The following is a 20,111-nucleotide window of genomic DNA, read 5'->3' on the forward strand; positions in this document are numbered from 1 at the left end:
GCAGGCGCAACCCAAGACGCTAATTTGGTCGGTACGACTATAGACTGGCATTTATGCTATAGCCTGCACTAGCTATAGCCTGCACTACTTCTATAGACGGCCTTAACGGCTTGTTGTCGTTCGTATCACGACAGCACCGTTATACCTCTCTGCCGTCAGCACGTAGAACGGGTCGGACTTGACTTTGAATGACGAAATTTCCGGCAAAAGAGTGAGAAATCTCTGATTTAAGGTTATCTGATAGTTCACTGCTTTCAGGGATCCTAGGATATTGAGTTTGGCAGTCGGTGGTGAGTGTGAGATCTGCGGGAGTATGAGATTAATCGCCACCCCAGATCGCGTTCCTGAACAAAAAAGGATCGGTGAAGGGAGAAGGACGATCCAGGAAGCAGAGCGAGTAATAAATGTGATTGGAAGGAGACAGTGCCCAGAAAGTGCTGGCCAGGGATGGGAATGCAGGACGACAGGCACAGCCCTCGCTCGGACAACGCAATTTTTGGCTTCAACGAGAGACTCTTTAACTCTCAGCAACCATGTGGAATGAGTCCCCGGACCAACATTCCCATCAAGAATGCCAGTGGCCTGACATCAACAATGAAATCATATAACCGATCGCACCCCTTGGCCGCGCTGTCCTCTTCCTTTCCGTTTTCCCACCTGTCCTGGACCCTCATGCATCCATCGTGGACCAGGTCACAATGCAGATACCATGGCAGTTGCTGTTAATATCCCTGGTCCCGGTCCAGGCGATCGAAATGAAGCTAAATGATACTGGTAAGGCGTTTCACCCAGGTAGTAGTTGACTACGGCTAAAATTTGCAGCCTCCGTGAAGGAAGCATGTAAAACAATCGCGAAAAACATGGTCTCGTACTACACGGGCTACAGACCAGGCGATGTGCCAGGAAATCTCCCAGACCCGTACTATTGGTGGGAGGCCGGGGCGATGTTCAACGCATTGATCGACTACTGGGCGTACACGGGGGACGACCAGTGGAACGAGATCACAACTCAGGGTCTCGTACACCAAGCAGGCGACAGCGGTGCATTCATGCCGGCGAATCAAACGAGAACGGAGGGGAACGATGACCAGGGATTTTGGGCGTTCGCAGCAATGTCGGCGGCGGAGAGGAACTTTCCTCGGCCACCGGGCGATGGGCCTGACTGGCTGGCGATGGCTCAGGCGGTATTCAACACCCAGGCCCACCGATGGGACGATGAGCACTGTGGCGGTGGGCTGCGCTGGCAGATATTCCCTTGGAACGGGGGTATGTTTGACTGATCTACGCAGTTGATCGTGATTCTGACCCTGAGCACTAGGCTATTCGTATAAGAACACCATATCGAACGGGTGCTTCTTCAACTTGGCGGCGCGACTCGCAAGATACACGGGAAACCAGACGTATGCCGACTGGGCGACGAAGGTATTCGACTGGACGCAGGATGTCGGGTTTATGACGCACGACTACCTCTTCTACGACGGCGCCGATACCAGCGATAATTGCACCAAGATGGACCGCGTGCAGTGGACATATAACTCCGGGGTATACCTCCTTGGGGCCGCCGCGATGTATAACTTTGTATGTTCCCCAGAGGGCTGGTTCTTTCAATGTTGAGCTGACGACGCAGACGGACGGAGATCCGCGGTGGAAAGAGCGAACAGAGGGCATCCTCAAAGCTGCCGACGTCTTTTTCGCGGAAAAGCCCAAAGACGTCCTATACGAGCGAGCCTGCGAGCCAGTCGACACCTGCAAGGTGGACCAGCGATCATTCAAGGGATACCTCGCCCGCTGGATGGCCGCATCGACGCAGCTGGCCCCGTTCACTTACGACACGGTAATGCCAAAGCTGCGCGCGTCAGCAAGTGCCGCTGCAAAGACCTGTGCAGGAGGGCCCAACAAGACCAACTGCGCGCTCAGGTGGACAGAGCAGAAGTACACCAAGGGGCCGCTGGACATTGGGCTGGAGATGGCGGCGCTGGAGGTGATCCAGTCGACGCTGATCCACAAAGTCGAAGCACCGGTCACCCGAGAGGACGGCGGGCTCAGTCAGGGGAATCCAGGAGCAGGATCGGAGAACCCCCGACTGTCGCTGCCGGACATGGTGACTCGGAATATCAGCGTGGGAGACCGGGTGGGGGCAGGCATACTGACGGTGCTGATGGCGGGGGCGGTGATATCCACGGTCCGGTGGGTGATCATCGATCCCCATATCTAATTCAAACATGACTGGTGCGATCTGCGGCTCCGAAGGAGAACGAGGGGGAACGAGAGGAGGAGAAGGCGGGAGGACAGAGGGAGAAAGAGAGAGAGAGAGAGAGGGAGGGGTTGGTGGAGGAGGGGAACCTCGGATGCTGTATAGCCGGCCTATATAGACTGTCCTGGCGGCAGAGCACTCTCTCACACGCCATCTACTGCTTAATCCTACTTGTATCTACTTTCCAACATGGGCTCTGCTTCTCCTGAATTCGAGATTCCCACCCACTGCAAGGCCGGTGTTATCGAGGACGCCGGCCCTAACTTCAAGGTCAAGGTCGCGACAGTCCCCGTCCCCACGCCAGGTATACCGTCTGCCACCCAGCATTTTTCTGCAGTTCTAAATCATACAGGCCCGGATGATATTCTGATCAAGCTCAACGTAACCGGCCTTTGCCAGTCGGACCTGCACTATATGCTCGACGACCTAGGTGGGACCTCTCGTCCTAGTAGCGGATCCAACTAACAGAGAACGAGGCATATCGATGTCCACCTTCGGCGTCTGCTCCCCCGGCCACGAAGGCGCCGGAGTCGTAGTCAAGGCCGGCGCAAACGTCAAGAACTTCAAGGTCGGCGACCGCGCAGGGATAAAGCCCATCATGGACACCTGCGGGACATGCCCATCATGCTGGAGCGACAAGGAGACGTACTGCGCAGGGGTAGTCCACACCGGCCTCATGGTCCCTGGTAATAACTCCATAACTCCATAACTCCCAATAACCCCTCTCTGGCATTTGAATTAGAAGTTGAGTTAAACCCCAGGAACGTACCAACAATACATCGTCTCCCCGGCCCATTACGCCACGCCCATTCCCGCCGGAATCCCCGACGAGATCGCTGCGCCCGTGATGTGCAGCGCATCCACCATCTACCGATCCCTGACCGAGTCCCGGCTCCAACCAGGCGACTGGGCTGTATTCCCCGGCGGCGGGGGCGGCGTAGGGATCCAAGGTGTACAGCTCGCACAGGCAATGGGGATGCGCCCCATCGTCGTAGACACGGGCGAAGAGAAGCGGGCGCTCGCGCTGAAAATGGGCGCTGAGGCCTTTGTCGATTTTAAACAAGTCCCCGACGCCGCGGCAGCCGTGATTGAAGCCGCGGATGGAATCGGCGGACATGGGGTGTTTGTCACCGCGCAGGCAGCGTATCCCTCTGCGCTCTCCTACCTGGGTAACCGGGTTGCTGGTGTAGTGATGTGCATTGGGATTGCACCAGCCGGTTCCATGACGATCCCGGTTGATCCGAATCTGCTTCTGTTTAAGAATACCAGGATCCAGGGGACGTTGGTGGGGAGTCGGCATGATACGACGAGGGCGCTGGACTTTGCGCGCAGGGGGAAACTGAGGCAGATCTGCGAGGTTTATCCGATTGATCGCTTGCCTGAGGCGGTGGATAAGCTGCGAAAGGGATTGGTTGCTGGGAGGATAGTTGTTGATTTTAACCAGTAGCATGGTATATTAGCGGTGTTGAGTATTAGTTGCTGAGGTTCCCTCTAGGACTATATGAAGACGATTAGGGTGGATAGTATGATTGGGTTGTATTATGATCAAAGAGACGAAAGTAGAGTGAAGCAACAAGTCACAGGGAATGCAGGTCTTCACTTCAGACTAAGGGCACAATACAAGTTATGGTAGTATATGTAGAATTCAGACTGTACGGTCACAACTACAAGTTACATAGGCTCATGCAGAATTGGGTATATTGTTTATCATAAAGTCGTGCACCACACTACGCATCTATGGATATTCCTGACCACTGACCTGCGCAAATAGTACAAACAGCACCGCGGCCTCCTGCGCAAAAGCCTGTTTCCAGAATGAAGGCTCCTGGGTCTCTTTGAGGGCCAGTCTGTAGCACTTCTGCAGTAGACTCAATGTGCTGTCCCTTCCATCCTTCTCCATCCTCAGAGAAACCGCCATCGCCATGTATACGTGAAACCGAGCCATCGATTCCGAACAAGGCCAGTCATGGACGGCATCGAGTGTTGGCACCTGCTGATGGTGGATGATATTGAGGAACTCGAGCAGCTTGAATCGGTCGAGCGGATAGTGAGCGAGAGGATAGGCTGTGATTTGAATTTGGATAAAGAATTTATCGATCAGGGTCTCGGCCTCGAATCTTGTTGGTGCCTGAAGTGTTTCTGTATCAGGAGATGTCGGGGGTACATCGAATATACCGGACTCGAGCTCGCTGTCGGTCAGGCCGTAGACGGAGAGATCTGGTGCAGACGCCCAGTCCGTATCAAGGCCCAATGATGAAATGGAGGAGCTGCGAGACCTCGACGGCCCTGGAAGGCTCCTCGGCGATAGATACGGCATGAGCCCATGGTGTGGCGATGGAGATGGAATGGCAGTTGGTGGAGGGGAGACCGCAGGGCCGGTACTCGGGGGACGCAGCCCAGCGCCCAGACCGTCTGATATTGGGTTTGGCCTCGCTGGAGCCAGTGGACGGAGCATTGGAGATGGAGACAATGATACTGGGGATACTGGCGACATCGAATCCGCGTAGTCGACAACCTGGATGCTGGGAATTTCCAAAGGCGACGGGCTGCCGGGATGGAACTGGCTGAATGTCTGGTCCATTGCTACAGCCGGCCCTGGAGAGCCAAAATCGACATTGAATTGAACATCAGAAGACCAAGGCTGAGGACTAGGAAGCCCAACTGGACCGGAGCCATGGTTTTGACTCTGGGTGTTGAACTCGGCAATCTGGGCCTCGAGCTGGCGCACTCGCTGCTCCAGCGCCTGAGTGTCGTTCTTCTGGGTCCGGACACAGTTGATGCGAAAGCGCCGACACGTCGCACATGGAGTCTCACCATCGCAGCGGATCTTTCTCCGTCGACATCTCTCGCAGGCGGTCGTCGCCGTCCTCCCCCTGCCAGATCCCGTCTCACCCCCCATTTGAGGCTGCGACTGCCCTGGCTCCGCAGACGTCCGAGGCACATTCATAACCGCAGCTGCTCAGACTTCCCATGCATGGCGGAGGGAACAAATGCCTCGACTCCTAGTCCAAAGCTGCTGACGAGCGGGCTGACTGTGGCCACTGGCGGTTGCGGCATTAGCGAGGCCACGAATCTCACAGAGGCAAAAGGCAAAGGAGGCAAACACCCGCTGACTGTCGAATGGCGAGGCTGACGCAGACACAGACGCAGAGAAAGAGCTGAAATATTGGTTTTTGGTCATGCAAAGGTTGGTGGTGCGAGCTCTAGACCCCGCTGTTGCACTGCCACACTGCCAACTCGGCATCTCAGCCAAATGGCCAGTCTCGCCTGATCATGTTGCTCGTTAGAACTAGAAAGTGAAAGATCTGCTTGGAAATGTTTCTTGAGAATGCGAATCAAGTGGTGGCGACAGTGTATCAGGTTAGAGCAGTCACGGAAGAGAAATTCATATACCGCAACGCAGCGAAGACAGACGGCTGCTCGTTTTTGTATCTCAATTTGGTCCAGCGACCGTAAGCTGCACGGACTGTAAGACAAGTGACCAAATGGCAAATACCATTTGCATTCTTTCGCATGCTGGGTGGAACGGTGACATTGATTGAGTGTCGTGCTGCGGCGGAACCCATTCCTCCATCAACCTTGGCGATTCGAGGCTTTTTCCGTGCTAGGGTTAGTTAGCCTCACGCTTATCGGTATGCAAGAAGACGGCTTGCCTGCAAAACAAGGCTTGGAAACGGTCGAGTGCCCGCCTTTGCTGGCAACTGCGAGTCCGCCAGAAGCCACCCAGAGCCAGTCGGAGGGGTGAAACGGCCGACTGTGGGAGAGATGCTTCTTGTACCCACGAGAGCTTCCAGGCTGCCACTGGGCGCAAATCTGCCTTTCGTCCTGCAGGAACAACTCTGCGTTTGAGACGCCCCGTTGAAGCGCGTGCTGACATCGACAAGCCTGACAAGAAACCCGATGGTCCGACCTGCCTGAAACGAGTCGGGCGGCTGCCAAAACATGAGTCTTGATTCTACGACTAAAGTGGAATATGCACCGGCCGGTGGTCGATCGTTGAGCTCGACTCCGGAGTATGTCCATGACCTGCAGACCACGTGGGGAAGGGGGAAACGTTGGGGAATGTGTCCCCAGCATGAGACTTGTTTTCCAGTGGCTTAGACTCGTTCTGTCATGCTGAAGTCAAGTCTGGGAATGGGAGAATGCCCACTGCCCACCAGGCGACCACCCTTGCGCCATACCGTGAAAGAGCGCCGAGCGGCAGCGGAAAAGGACACAAAATGCGATGTGCGGAGCCGAGACGATAATTGCGCAAGTCGCAAAGGTGGTCCAATCAACGAATTTCGCCCAGAAGAGTCCGGAATAACAGCCAAGCGCCAGAAGTTGAGGAAGCTGATCTGCTTGGCCTGCAGCTCCTGGACCCTGAGTCCGATCTCCACCCATCAAGTCCAAGACCGGCCTGAGCCCGCACTGTGCTGCGCCCCCGGAGACGGAACCAGGGAACCAGTCTCGGCGCCTACTGGTAAGTTATAGACATCCCGTCGCCGAGGCCAGTCTAGTGGAGCGTAGGCCCTGGCGACGGGACCAGCACCGCTCGCATGCCGGGACAAGGGCTTGTGTGAAGGACGAGCTCCGCACTGCCATGGGATGACGCCGACAGTGTCTTTTAAGACGTCAGAATCAATCCATAATAAAGAAACTTCGAACCAAGACCCTGACCCAGCTGCAGGAGCGGGCGTGAATCCGCACTTGGCTGGCCAATCGAGACCACCGAGTGCGAAGCCATTGGGGCTGTGCATTTTTAGCAAACCCTTTTAACCAATCCAGGGCCTCGTCAACAGGCCTGTCAATCGTGTCTCCAATGGGAAATCCGGCTGATCCGCCTGTACTTTGTATTTGAACGAGATGGCGTCGTCCACGCCTGTGCCGGCCATCACTGTCGAGGTACTTGCCTGTCGCCACAGCTTGTTACTCGTGTTGGCATCTACTAACATCGTTCACTACAGGAGACGCCTGCAGATTCCGATCCCAATGTCGCGACTGACCGTGCCGATGCGACGTCCCGCGAGCGATCGCTGAGCAATCTGACAGCGGTGGACAGCGAGTATACCGGTCGCGATCGAGCGATGAGCGGCAGCACAATGGCAACCAGCAACGCGGGGCTCGAGGTTCCGAAGGATAAAGACAAGCCATCGTCAAGCGAAGCGCCGAGCGTGTTTTCAGCGGACGAGCAGGGGGAGGCGCTGCGGCCAGACCCGGGGACAGAGGCGGATTTCCAGGTCGACAATAACCCGTTCGCGTACTCGCCGGGGCAACTGAACAAACTGCTGAATCCCAAGTCGCTGGCGGCCTTGCTCGCACTGGGGGGATTGTCTGGGTTGGCGAATGGGCTTCAGACGGATCTCAGCACGGGTCTTACCACGGACGAGTCATCGAGCGATGTTCATTCTGATCGGATTCGCGTGTTTAAACAAAACGTTCTCCCGGAGAAAAAAGCGACGCCGTTATGGAAGCTGATGTGGCTGGCCTACAACGACAAGGTCTTGATTTTGCTGACTGCAGCGGCAGCAATTTCATTGGCATTAGGATTATACGAGACATTTGGAGTCGAGCATGAGCCGGGCTCTGGAATGCCATTGAACTGGGTGGAGGGATGTGCAATCTGTGTTGCAATTGTGATCGTGGTAATGGTGGGCTCACTGAACGACTACCAGAAGGAGCGCGCTTTCGTCAAACTCAACAAGAAAAAGGAGGACCGTGAGGTGACCGTGGTTCGGTCTGGCAAGTCAGTCAGGATATCGGTTCACGATGTATTGGTTGGCGACATTCTACACCTGGAGCCTGGAGATCTGGTCCCAGTTGACGGCGTTTATATCGACGGGCATAATGTCAAATGCGACGAGTCGTCTGCCACTGGCGAGTCGGACCAGCTCAAGAAGACCGGGGCAGAGCAGACCCTGCGTCTACTGGAGCAAGGACACACCAAGCAGCAGGACATGGACCCGTTCATCATCTCCGGCAGCAAAGTGCTCGAGGGCGTGGGAACGTGTCTCGTCACCTCCGTCGGCGTCAACTCCAGCTATGGGAAGATCCTCATGGCCATGCGCCAGGATATGGAGGCGACTCCTTTGCAGAAGAAGCTCGATCGATTAGCGGGTGCCATTGCTAAACTAGGAGCCAGTTCTGCCATCTTCCTGTTTTTTATTCTGCTATTTCGCTTTCTGGGAACCCTTTCGGGGAATCCTCGTACTAGCACGGAAAAGGCGTCGCAGGTTATTGACATACTGATTGTTGCTATTACAGTCATCGTCGTGGCTGTCCCTGAAGGCCTGCCACTGGCAGTGACTCTCGCACTGGCATTTGCAACCACGCGCATGGTCAAACTGAATAACCTGGTTCGAGTGCTGAAATCCTGCGAGACCATGGGGAATGCAACAACCGTCTGCTCTGATAAAACTGGAACTCTCACGACAAATAAAATGACAGTCGTGACTGGAACATTCGGTGATGACGACTTTGACGACAAGAACCAGACTGGAAAGGAACGCCGCTCAGCTGCTTTTGCAAGCTCACTCACACCGGAACAGAAACGGGCAATTATAGATTCTGTTGCAATCAATTCGACCGCGTTCGAGGGCGAGGAGAACGGTGTCCCTGGGTTTGTTGGTTCCAAGACCGAGACTGCGCTGTTAGGGTTTGCCCGGGATGTCCTGGGAATGGGATCTCTCGCCGAGGAACGAGCCAATGCCACGACTGTCCAGTTGATGCCTTTTGATTCCGGCCGGAAATGCATGGGGGCTGTTATTCAATTGCCAAATGGAACATACAGATTTCTTGTCAAGGGCGCTTCGGAGATCCTGCTGGGATACAGCTCGTCTGTCTGGATGCCAACGGGCCAGATTGAACTCAACTCTAGTGAACGCGAGAGACTTGAGCAGGTTATTCTGGACTATGCAAAGCAGTCTCTCCGCACAATCGCCTTGGTCTCTCGGGACTTTGCAGAATGGCCGCCAAAGCACGCACTCAACCCCGATGACCCGTCCGAGGCAGACCTCGGCCTTCTCCTAGCTGACATGGCTTTCCTGGGAGTGGTCGGTATTCAGGATCCTATCAGACCCGGCGTCCCAGAGGCCGTGGCAAAGTGCCATCATGCTGGAGTGACGGTTCGCATGGTCACCGGTGACAACATGGTCACAGCCAAAGCCATTGCAACCGACTGCGGCATCTATACAGGAGGCATTGTCATGGAGGGCCCTCGCTTTCGAACTCTGTCGGACGCTGAGTTCGATGATGTTCTGCCTAGACTACAGGTCCTTGCGCGTTCATCACCTGAAGACAAGCGCATCCTTGTTACTAGGCTACGGGAGTTGGGAGAGATTGTCGCAGTGACAGGAGACGGCACCAACGATGGCCCTGCACTCAAGGCCGCCAATATCGGATTTTCCATGGGAATTTCAGGCACAGAGGTGGCCAAGGAGGCTTCGGCCATTGTCCTCATGGATGACAACTTTGCAAGTATTCTCACAGCCCTGATGTGGGGACGAGCTGTCAACGACGCCGTCCGCAAGTTCCTGCAGTTCCAGATCACCGTCAATATCACCGCCGTTCTTCTGACCTTCATCTCTTCCGTTGCGGACTCGGAGATGCGCTCTGTCCTGACGGCTGTGCAACTACTGTGGATTAACCTCATCATGTAAGCCTTCCCATTGCCTTTGATATCAATCACATACTGACTCTACCAGGGACTCCCTCGCAGCCCTTGCACTGGCCACCGACCCTCCAACCGAAGAAATCCTCAACCGCAAGCCCATCAAAGGCGGCGCCCCTCTGATCTCCACCACGATGTGGAAGATGATAATCGGACAGTCCATCTTCCAGCTCACCGTAACCCTGATCCTGCACTTCGGCCCTCGGCAGGAATTCCTCGACTATCCAGAGGATATCCGCCGCTCGATCGTCTTCAACACCTTCGTCTGGATGCAGATCTTCAACGAGTTCAACAACCGCCGGCTGGACAACAAATTCAATATCCTGGCTGGTCTGCACAGGAACTGGTTCTTCATCGGGATCAACTGTATCATGGTCGGGTGTCAGGTCGTCATTGCATTCTTCGGCGGTGCTGCCTTCAGCATCGTCCGGATCCACGATGAACAATGGGCTATCTGTATTTGTGTCGCCGCCATCTCGCTCCCCTGGGCAATCGTTGTCCGGTTATTCCCTGACCCCTGGTTTCACGCCATTGCAAAGTTTGTCGGAACTCCAGTGGTACTTGTATACCGTCCTCTGAGCCGTGGGATGCACCGACTGGGGCGGAAGATAAAGGCCCTACGAAAGAAGGATGGTGACGAGGATAGTTCAGAGGATGAAGTGGAACAGGAAGCTGCAGACAGCAGCTACAACCCCGAGACCGAGAAGCCCGGCGATAGACATGTCTGATACGCCATCATCTTGTGAATTTCTTGCTTGTGCTTCTCACTGCATGTTTGATAACGTTTGAATCTGGCTACTTCTGTATATAGCACGCCGTTTTAGATTGATTCCTAAGCTAATACGATATGGTTGACAATACTATACAGACCGTACGTGGTATCTGCCGTAACATCATGATATCGGAAAATCTTAACTACCCAGGTCGAACTGCCCCGACCAGGCTGTTTTCCAAAAGCCGGACATCCACTGTTGCACTCCTTGTAAGTCCAATCCCATAGAGCTCTCCTGCCGATCGAAAATCATTAGGCAGTCGGAGTCTTCAAGCTCAAGGGCAAGGTCAACCATTTCTTGTGTGACCTTGAACTCGGCTACGTGATCCAAAACAAGAGATAGTATTCTGCCATTGCCTGACCGAATGGCATCCATGACAGTCTTATTCGAAATCTTGATAGGGACTCCCCTTTGGAGGAAAGTACGCACAATGGCGTAGCAGCTGGTCCTCGACTGCACGGCGGCATCCAGCACGGCTTGACATACGCTTTCGTCCTCAAGCCGGTCCATTACGAGACTGAGGTTGCCATCTCCTGTCTTCGCTGCTGCAAGAAATATTTCACGACACGGCTTGACCTCTGGAGCAAGGTCCCAAACGAGTTTGAACTTCTCTGCGCCACTTCCCTGATTTCCAGCTGCCGCGACCACCATTTCACGGGTGATAGGGCCATCGTATAACTGCAAGAGGTGTTTGAGGACGTCCAAGTGGGCACGAGATGCTGCAGCCTGCAGGACTGAGCCAGGAATACGTGCTGTCCCACAGCGAGCGAGAACGAGTTTCAACATTTTGAGACTTCCAGATGAGGCCCTTTCCAAGTCTGCGTCCGTGAACGTGAACTGTCCAAACCGGCTCTCGAGCATCTGTAGTACCTCATAGCCCGAATGGTCATTGCCAATGACTGCATTTAAGACTTCTAAAGAGGGCCGCTCCAGCATACCCTCTCTTTGCAGGAGCAGCTTGGTCATCTCGTCTCCATATAAACGGTTACGCACTGCACCGAGCATCATGTCGCAGGAAATGACGGAACAGCCATGACGATCGAGGATCTTCCTGATGGTCTCGTCGTACTTCAGACGCTCCAAGGCGTATCGTACAACGTTGTCGGTGATTTCCAATTCCCGATTATCATCCAGGATCCGATTAAACATGCCATGGTCCTTCCAGCTCGTCTCCAGTGCAGCCAGGAACACTTTCTCTGCGATCTTCATGGTGGGTTTGAGCCCGAGGAGCATGCCCATCGTCTCTTGACCCCAGAGCGTGTTGCGAGCACACCTTATCAACATTCTGTCCCAGGTCTCGCCGCCAACTGTACCATCAAAGAGGCCCACGAGAAGCTTGACCATCCTCGCTCCATCTTTGTAATTGGCCGCAGCCAGTTCCAGTAGACGGGGTGTGACTTTTGCATTGGCAGCCTGGAATAGAACCTGGAATACATCTTCGCTCGCGTACATAGCACCGAATTCAATAATGTGTGGACCGAGGGGCCATCCCCGGTCAATAAGTTTCTTCATCATCTCGGGGTTGCTGCTGTTGCTGACGGCCTGCATCATAGCATCGTCTGTGACCTCGATTCTACCAGTACGCTCAAGGAGCAGCTCCGTCATCCGTAGTACGTGCGGCCCTAAGTGCTCCTGGAACAGGGCCACAGCGATGACATCGCAGGTAATCATCGCGGGGTCAACGCGGTCAACGAGACGCTTGAATGAATCAAAGTCCATGCTTGCGATAGCGTTCTCGAGTATCCTCGACGTGATCTCCAAGTCCGGGGCGCGCGAAAGGTAGGCATTGATGCAGCCAGGGGCCCAGCCATACTCCTCGACGATTTTTGCCGTGATTTGAAGGTCGCTGTTATGGTCGAGCAGCATCAAAATTATTTCAGGGCTCCTTGTGCGCGATAGCATGTGTGCAGTCACTTCCGTGGGCTCGAGCAATGGCAGGAATTCACGGACACCGTTGGCATCACCCAAATCGACCATTTGGAATAACACATCTTGCAGCCAACGAGTGTGGCACTTGATATCAAGAAAAGACCTGAGGACAGAGTGCTGCTGATGAGTGGCTGCAGCCATGGCACACTCGGCCTGCAAGTGGGCATCGAATACCTCAGGTCTTGCCAAGTTAACAATCTCGACAAAGCCATAGCGACTGGCCAGGTAAAGGGCCCGATCGGAAGATCGCTCATGGTCGTAAAAGAACCGCTTGATATGCGAGCTAGACCGGGTCTTGCCAGGCAGAAAGCGAGGATAAGATCGCCACCAGCGACCTTGGGGGCAGTTTTCATCGGAATCGTCAAAGAGAAAAAAATGCAGCAGGCGATGCAGATGTTTACTCTCTGCCGCTCGATTTTCTGCGCCAGCGAGCTCACAATGGTCACCCCAAAACCTGATGCAATAGTCGTGGATGCCCTTTGTATGGGATTCGACCTCTGAAAAGGGTATGAAAGTAGAAGTATCGAGCCCCAGTCCTTGGACAAACCGACTGGCATTAGGTGACCCAGAACAACCGATTAATGTTAGTAGAGACACCTCCGCAGCAAACAAATTACTGGATTCGACGCTATATTCAGGCTTCCTCTCTAGGAACTCTCGGACAGTGAGATGCGCAAATCGAAAACTCTGCACTCCTGACTCGGTCGTATAGCTGACGACAAAGTTGCTCAGGAGGTCCAAGACAACGTCCTCGTCAAACTCGTCAATGTCGATATCTAAGAACGCCGTGACAGCCTGAAGAAAGTCTGTTTGGGGAAGGACGCTCCGAGAGCATAACATCCACCTTAGAGTATTTTGCATTACAGCCCGGGCTGTATCTTTGGCACACTCAACTGCCCTGTGGTAGAGGTCTTCATACAGGATATTCAAATCACGAGGGATTCGAGACAGCTCAGAACGGATGTCTTTCTCGAAGTGGATCCCTCGAAGGCTTGCCAGCTGCAACTCAGCCCATCGGAACCTGCCTCATTAGCCTCTAGGAGATGCAAGATGGCTGATATATAACTTACATCCCGTTGGCCTTGGAAACAACATCACGCTTGATAAGCTGTTTGAGCTCCTCTTTCGTGGATGGCTGTTTGATACGGCCAAGAAGCTGTCTTTTAGCAACCATTCTATCCGTTTCCACTTCGACAAACTTTTGGATATCCTCGTTATTCTCCAAGGCCGTCACCTGAACGCCAGTATGGTCCTGGATCGACAATCGCAAATCGCCTTCTTCGCGAGAGCTAATGAACACCTTGACCAGGCCGGTGGAGTCAGCGACGATATCATTCAGTGCATCGACTATTTCCCATCTCGTCTCCGGATTGCACTCGTCCAGCGCGTCCAATATGATGGTAGTTCTCGAATACAGACTGGTGAGCTCAAGGATGAGCTCAACTAGCTCCGGTATACTGAGTATCTCCCGGGATCCATCGACTGAACGCAGCTTGTTATACAATGAAATTGCCGGAGGAGCGATAGGACGGTCAGGAGAGGCACTAGAGAGCTGACGGGCGATACAAGCGAGTATTTTCTGCGGGTCTGCTCGTTGGAGCTCAGATGTATTGCGCGAGCAGTAGAAGTAGGCCAGTGCACAGCTTTGATCCAGGCGAGCGAACTCCATACTATTCTCGATTACCACAGAGGTCAAGCAGCTCTTTCCAACTCCCTGAGTGCCATGTAGCCAGAGAAGTGAGCTTGTGCTGTCAACATTCCATTTAAGGAATTCCGGGTGTTGCACGATCCAGCTGCAAGTTCCCTCCAGGACTCTGTCTTTGATAACCCTGTGGTAGTCCCCGTATCTCTGCGACGAGATCCAGTCCAGTATTTCCTTTCGTTGCAAGTCTAATCAATTATTTAGCGGATCACTTGTTACAGCGAGGAATGGGCATACTGTCAAGATGATCCTGCACTCTATCAAGCTGAAGCGACATGTGTAGGATAGGCTGGTCTATACTCACCAAGGCGTCCCTCAGTGCTGACATTTGTTTAATTTCCAGTGAAAGGTCCGCAATTTGGCCAGCGGTATCCTGGCTCACTTCTGCCTCTACCAGGCTGGTACAGCGGTCTGCTTCTCTCTCATGGGCTTCCAGTTTCTCCAGCAACTCATGGAGGTCACTCTTGGCTAGGAGCCCACTATGCAGGATACGAAGGGCAGTGTTCTCCTCAAAATATCGTTTTGCCTTGGCCAGATACATGAGTGTCGTAGCATATAGCGCGACGAGGGCCTGCTCCAGCTGCCTAGTCGCTTCAGAGACACGTCGCAAATACAGCTTCTCAATGATTCTATAGCGAGCAGACATCCTTGATATCCTCTCGGCCGCTTCCACAACGAAGTCAAATTTCGCAAAGTCGTTGATCGCAATCTACCTCGGTGTTAACGTGGCAAGCCTCTAGATTATAGAGACGGTAGACAGACCTGTAACAAGAATCGCGCGCCAGCCCAGGGAAGAGCAGCAAATGCCGGGTCAAAGTTGACAGCCTGGTCTCCGATGCCCTTGAACACCTCCAGCCAGTGGGCTATCTTTCCGATGAGGTCTCGCACGACAATCCTCTTTCCCTGTGACCCGGGAAGTTTCAAAGACCATCGCTTGCGAACGCATACCTCGTACGCTTCCCGCGTCGTCTGTCCAAGCACGTCGAGTACGTCGAGTCGTTGAACGGGGTTGGTGACGTCGCCAAATGCGAGGAGCTGCTTATCCGCCTCGTCCAGCCTGTTCATGGCGGACAGCCAGAGATCTTGGCTGCCTCCGTCCATGGTGCTGCTGAGGTATATGGTGGTTGGCGTTTGTAGCCAAAATAGCTGGTAAAAAATGTACAGGGCGAACGGCAGATATTGAAACTTGTTCTCGAGGCAGCGCCAAATTGGACGAGGGGCGTAGGCTGTGCTGACACGAAGATCTGGCGGGGATCTGCTCATCTAAGGCCGCTGATCGTTGGGCACTTTGTGTATCTGGCACACGTAGACCGGGTTTAGTCCTCATATTGGTCGGTGACTGATGGTATACATGGAAAATTAAAGGACCTCAATCTCTGTGCTTCTGCTCGCACAGTGTCCAACATTTCCACGTATTTCATAATAATTGAATTCCATGAGATGTCCTACATGGTGTAGAATAAGTTTGCGAGGCTGTGCAGTGACAGCATCTCATGCTACAGCACTGCCCCGCCAGGCTGCCTAGCTGGGTGGGAATGACGTCTTGGGTCCTTTCATGTTCGAAAAATGGTAAAGAGTTTAATTAGTGCTATAGAAGTTGGTTTTTACACCATGAGTAGATGGCCAATCTTCTCCCTGCACGTCCGACCAGTGTACACGGCCGTAGTGCATCAGTGCCCTAGTACACAGTCCAGTAGCTTCTAATTAGAATTCCAGAGGTTATCTTTATAGGTGAATAGATCTGAAAATATGTGTCAACCTTACTCTGAATAACTCAGTATTAGCGCGTTTTACAGCTGCTTTGAAACCATGACGCCGGAGATAGTCGCCTACGACATCAAACCGACAAACCTCATCCCCAACCCCCCCAAACCACTACTGCTGTATAAAATCTGTTTTCTGCGCGATAGCAAGGTCGATGCCGGTCTCATGCCATAGAAAGCATGGAGCCCCTCTTGCACGTACCGGTGGTTATCTGGGTATGTATGTGCCAGCCAGCATGATAGCCATCAATCTAACTCATTCACATGCTACCTACCCTACATCCTGTCAGCTCAGAGCCTACGATTCGCGTCGTGAATAATACGCCCGCAAAGCAAAAGCCTTGTACAGGACTTCATACTTCCAGCGCAGTGTCCATGATCTTGTCTGTGCTCGGTCTTTGTTTAAGCTGCACCAAAACAGGCCCCGCGGGGCTGGCTAACTGCTCCGGACACCCAGGTTTGCCGTGTTATTGATTTTATAAAACGTGCCAGTTAACATCAAGCACCGTCAAGAGCTCTGGAACTATCTTGTTCTCTTCATCCGGACCCCCAAAGGTATCAGGCCAACCGTAACTAAACCCTCCGGCCTTGACATAGGAATTACTGTTCGCCCACCGATGAATGATGATTCCTACTATATGTTCCTCGGAAAGCCTGGTGCATATTGCATGTGCGTCGCCACCAAATCTGCGTATCCAGTCATAGAGTGGCAAAACACCCCAGACCGTGTGCAATGAGGTAATGTTTTCCGGATCATTGCATTGTATTAAACATTTGAGCTGGCAGGAGCTCTGTAGCTCTATTGAATTGGACGCAATAATGGCGACCGTTGGGAGGGTGACGCTCCCATCAAGGTGAATACGCCAGCTGCTCACGGACGAGTGATCGATATCATCGACTTGGGCATCACCTGGCTCTAGAACACCTTGATATAGGTTCGCAGGAATAGGCATAAACGGAAGCATTGTACCTTGGAGTGGGTAGCCGGGCGCTGGCTTGGTACCGGTATCATCATCCATCACCAGAGTGGCGGTGGTGGTCGTGCAAGAAAAGAAGGCTGCGCCGGAAAGGTCGAGCACTTCATTGACAAAGTCTAAGGGGTAGCAACCGAGAACAAGCAGGTCGGCCTCCTCAGGCGATTGGAACTGCTGTAGAGTACGGCCTCGAAACCAGTTTGTTGCGCCCATTGCTGACATTATTGCTGGTGCCCGCGGACATGTTGACACTCGATTTGCGCCGAGGACCAAAGGGACAAGTCGGCTCTCTATTCTGAGGAGAGACAGATGCCGGTCGTGGAACATTGATAACAATGACTCTGCGCCTATCGGGGCATCTTCGGTTGCGGATAGCTCACCAGCGAGCGAGACCAGACTGTCCAGGGTTATGAGCAAGGTATTTCCAATAGCTAGGGGCTGCCAGTTCTTATCCAGCAAGACCATGTCAGGGCGAATCAAGATTTCCTGAAGAGTCCATAAGGATGTGAACCATGCAGATGGTACCTGTTCCTGTTCAGTATCTTCAGCGTCTTCAATGATATCTGCTTTGACCAGACCACAGGGGCTTGAAGCGTTTGGCGCGGCAATATCACACCCAGTGTCCAGGTCATAGAGGCCCGTATACCTTGCTGGGCCTGTAGGATCATCACCCAAGTACCTCAGCCCCATCCAGACAATAGCCCCCTCTGTGCTCTTCCAGCTGGCAACATCATTCAGCCATACAACCGCGGTGCTAGCATTTCTAAAGATAGCCAACTGCCTTGGCAGTTCCGCCTTGCAAATCGCCAGTTGCCAGTCGACCGACATCTCCTGTGGAATACAGAGAAGATCCATCCATATATATGGCTCTGAAAACCCGGCATCTTTAATCATCTGGGGGAGCAGCTTGACATCATAACGAGTTATCTTGGGAACACGCCATGGCACCCCGCAAACGCTCTCCATGGCTTCTCCGTCTCTCAACCGGCCCCATGTGTGGCTTACTATCGAGTATCGAATATTCTCGGAGGGTATTTCCGTGGTCCTGACTGTACAACCGAGCTCGATATCCCACAGGTACCAAGGGAAGCCGACCGCCTCGTTGCTTGCGAGCCAATGGCAGGGGTCAAGGATGGTTGGAATGGGCTGGGAAAAATCTTTCAGTCTTGACTTTTCTAGCATTGCACCGGAAGATGGGTTTTCCATCCTGCCTGAGTTGACGTGCGTCAGTGCATGCCGCGCAATTCGCTCGCGTGCAGATACATCAGCCGCAACTTCCCGGAAAGATTTCTGGTATGATGTTTGCTCCAGAGGATCCAGCTCGCAGGAGTAGAGGGTTCCCATATTCCCGTGATATTGATCTTCTGCAGATTCGCGCATATCTTGTGGGATTCTCTCAACGTACTCCATATACCGACTCGGGTCATCCTCACCACTACTCAGGGATAGCCTGTAAATTCTTGCAGCTTCGTGCAGAAAAGGAAGATCTCCCTCGCATGCTAGACTCTCCAGAGTCTCTAAGTGAAAATCGAAGGTGCTTTCGTCCGCGGCGCTTTCGAGCGCATGGAAAAAAGTATATTGTTTCATTTTGGGCAATATCTTATCATGCGCTTGTCCCGTCCACCATTCTTCGAGAAGCGCGAGCACTGCCTTCTGGGTCTGATCAAGGGCGGCCAACACTGTTGGATCTCGATGAGGGGATGCCACCGACCCAAAGCGTAGCAGATAGAGTAAGCTTCGCAGTGTATGCCAGTCCATGTGCTCTTTAGACGGCGGCGGTGCGATAAAAGACCCAACCACTCGACTGAGCGGTGCAGGACCCGATGATGAATCGACGGCAGCTTCGAGGCTGGAGCAGGCCGATGAAGAGCTGCGATCGCTTTCTGCATTGTCATTATTGTCCTCGGAGTCGGCTATCGCCCGTTGGTCTTTCCCATCTCTGGTGTTGCTGTCAGACTCAGTCACTCGCCGCGTGCTCTCTCGAGCGCGTGTAAAAAGGCCAGACTCGGTGCGATTCATCCTGCTCATCAAGCCACTTTTCTATGGGGTTGTAGCCTTTGAATGTATAATCTTCGTTGTTCGATTGCTGCCTGAGTCAGTGCTGGATCTTCAGCCCAACAGCCCCGCGTAGCAAGCTACTGGCCCCGCGTAAGCAGAGCCTGACAAGTCTGCTCTCCATTCGAACCTATGCGGCTAATATAGTTTGTACGTTAGTTGGTGAACTCTACCGTAAACGAATATCAGGTACAGTTTCTTGACCAGTCACTGGCTTGGATCGCGGATGTTGCCGCTGTCGAAAAGGAACTTAGCACTCCATGTAACACTTCCTACTAGAGAGAATCAGACGATGTTCTAGGCGAGCTCACCTATTAACATTATTAAGAATACAATTTATATAAAAGTTTCTGATTACTGTAAGAAGTATAGTACTATAGGGATGATTGCTGTGAGTAAGAAACATTGGTGCGGATGTGCTGCCGCTGCAGTATAGGCGAAGGATTTTGAGTGTTCTATTTGCCCTAATTAAACCATGGGAATGTCTTAGTACTATTTCCCTGTTAGTTAAGATTACTGGAACTATATACTAAGTTAAGTTGAAGAACCCAGCCTGCCAAGGGCGACCTTGTCGAGGAATTGTAAAAAGTAGGCACAGTAATTAGTGTGATCAACCTAGAAGGCTCTAATAGACTTACGTTCCCTATTGAATATGGGCTATTCAGCAGTATACATGGAATTGAGCTTCCGGAGAACCATGTGCTCCTCAGGAGTTGCTTCAATATTGATAATCTGGTCGACTTCTCGGGGCCATTCTTCAAGTCTTCCCCGCATTTCGCTGTGGAGTGTTGGAGAAACGCCAGGGTGGATTTGCTGAATCTGAGAAAGTGAGTGAAGTCCTCTACTAACTCGGCGCCGAGGACCTGTCAAAGAGACAGGACAGAGCCCAACAACCCAAAGAGAACAAGACTGCAACTCTAAAAGTGTCGACCCCACCGAACTGAAATCGATAACAGTCTCCGCAGCCTCGCTGACACCTCCCGTTTAACGTCCTCTACACTAAACGTTCAAAT

The 20,111-nt window shown here is 53.0% G+C and overlaps 7 protein-coding genes across 7 annotated transcripts; 3 read left to right on the top strand and 4 right to left on the bottom strand.

Moving 5' to 3' along the window:
* Nucleotides 1-548: 548 nt before the first annotated feature.
* ASPSYDRAFT_183495 (glycoside hydrolase family 76 protein) lies at nt 549-2,464 on the top strand. The gene is made up of 4 exons (XM_040843535.1): nt 549-774; nt 823-1,266; nt 1,319-1,578; nt 1,628-2,464. The coding sequence occupies exons 1-4, from the start codon at nt 699-701 to the stop codon at nt 2,213-2,215; spliced, it is 1,368 nt and encodes a 455-aa protein (XP_040699241.1). The 5' UTR covers nt 549-698; the 3' UTR covers nt 2,216-2,464.
* Nucleotides 2,330-4,145, top strand: ASPSYDRAFT_410686 (zinc-dependent alcohol dehydrogenase). Its single transcript, XM_040846203.1, has 4 exons — nt 2,330-2,558; nt 2,607-2,684; nt 2,731-2,940; nt 3,016-4,145. Exons 1-4 carry the CDS (start codon nt 2,444-2,446, stop codon nt 3,699-3,701), a joined length of 1,089 nt encoding a protein of 362 aa, XP_040699242.1. The 5' UTR covers nt 2,330-2,443; the 3' UTR covers nt 3,702-4,145.
* ASPSYDRAFT_60407 (uncharacterized protein) lies at nt 3,982-5,201 on the bottom strand (the record flags this gene model as incomplete). The annotated part of the gene is made up of 2 exons (XM_040849851.1): nt 3,982-4,155; nt 4,245-5,201. 2 exons carry the CDS (start codon nt 5,199-5,201, stop codon nt 3,982-3,984), a joined length of 1,131 nt encoding a protein of 376 aa, XP_040699243.1.
* A 204-nt stretch (nt 5,202-5,405) lies between these two features.
* ASPSYDRAFT_410703 (uncharacterized protein) lies at nt 5,406-6,483 on the bottom strand. Its single transcript, XM_040846205.1, has 2 exons — nt 5,908-6,483; nt 5,406-5,858 (listed from the first exon to the last, which is right to left on the bottom strand). The coding sequence occupies exons 1-2, from the start codon at nt 6,329-6,331 to the stop codon at nt 5,611-5,613; spliced, it is 672 nt and encodes a 223-aa protein (XP_040699244.1). The 5' UTR covers nt 6,332-6,483; the 3' UTR covers nt 5,406-5,610.
* A 568-nt stretch (nt 6,484-7,051) lies between these two features.
* Nucleotides 7,052-10,886, top strand: ASPSYDRAFT_48634 (uncharacterized protein). Its single transcript, XM_040847665.1, has 3 exons — nt 7,052-7,138; nt 7,201-9,887; nt 9,937-10,886. Exons 1-3 carry the CDS (start codon nt 7,100-7,102, stop codon nt 10,628-10,630), a joined length of 3,420 nt encoding a protein of 1,139 aa, XP_040699245.1. The 5' UTR covers nt 7,052-7,099; the 3' UTR covers nt 10,631-10,886.
* Nucleotides 10,887-13,234: 2,348 nt separating this feature from the next.
* Nucleotides 13,235-15,407, bottom strand: ASPSYDRAFT_208250 (uncharacterized protein; the record flags this gene model as incomplete). The annotated part of the gene is made up of 4 exons (XM_040843936.1): nt 13,235-13,625; nt 13,675-14,494; nt 14,544-15,015; nt 15,069-15,407. Coding segments are annotated over 4 exons (2,022 nt in total), but the record flags the coding sequence as incomplete, so codon positions are not given.
* A 1,138-nt stretch (nt 15,408-16,545) lies between these two features.
* Nucleotides 16,546-19,062, bottom strand: ASPSYDRAFT_34368 (uncharacterized protein; the record flags this gene model as incomplete). The annotated part of the gene is made up of 1 exon (XM_040845235.1): nt 16,546-19,062. One exon carries the CDS (start codon nt 19,060-19,062, stop codon nt 16,546-16,548), a length of 2,517 nt encoding a protein of 838 aa, XP_040699247.1.
* Nucleotides 19,063-20,111: the final 1,049 nt, after the last annotated feature.

Source organism: Aspergillus sydowii, assembly GCF_001890705.1.
Source record: "Aspergillus sydowii CBS 593.65 unplaced genomic scaffold ASPSYscaffold_11, whole genome shotgun sequence".
Taxonomy (NCBI): domain Eukaryota; kingdom Fungi; phylum Ascomycota; class Eurotiomycetes; order Eurotiales; family Aspergillaceae; genus Aspergillus; species Aspergillus sydowii.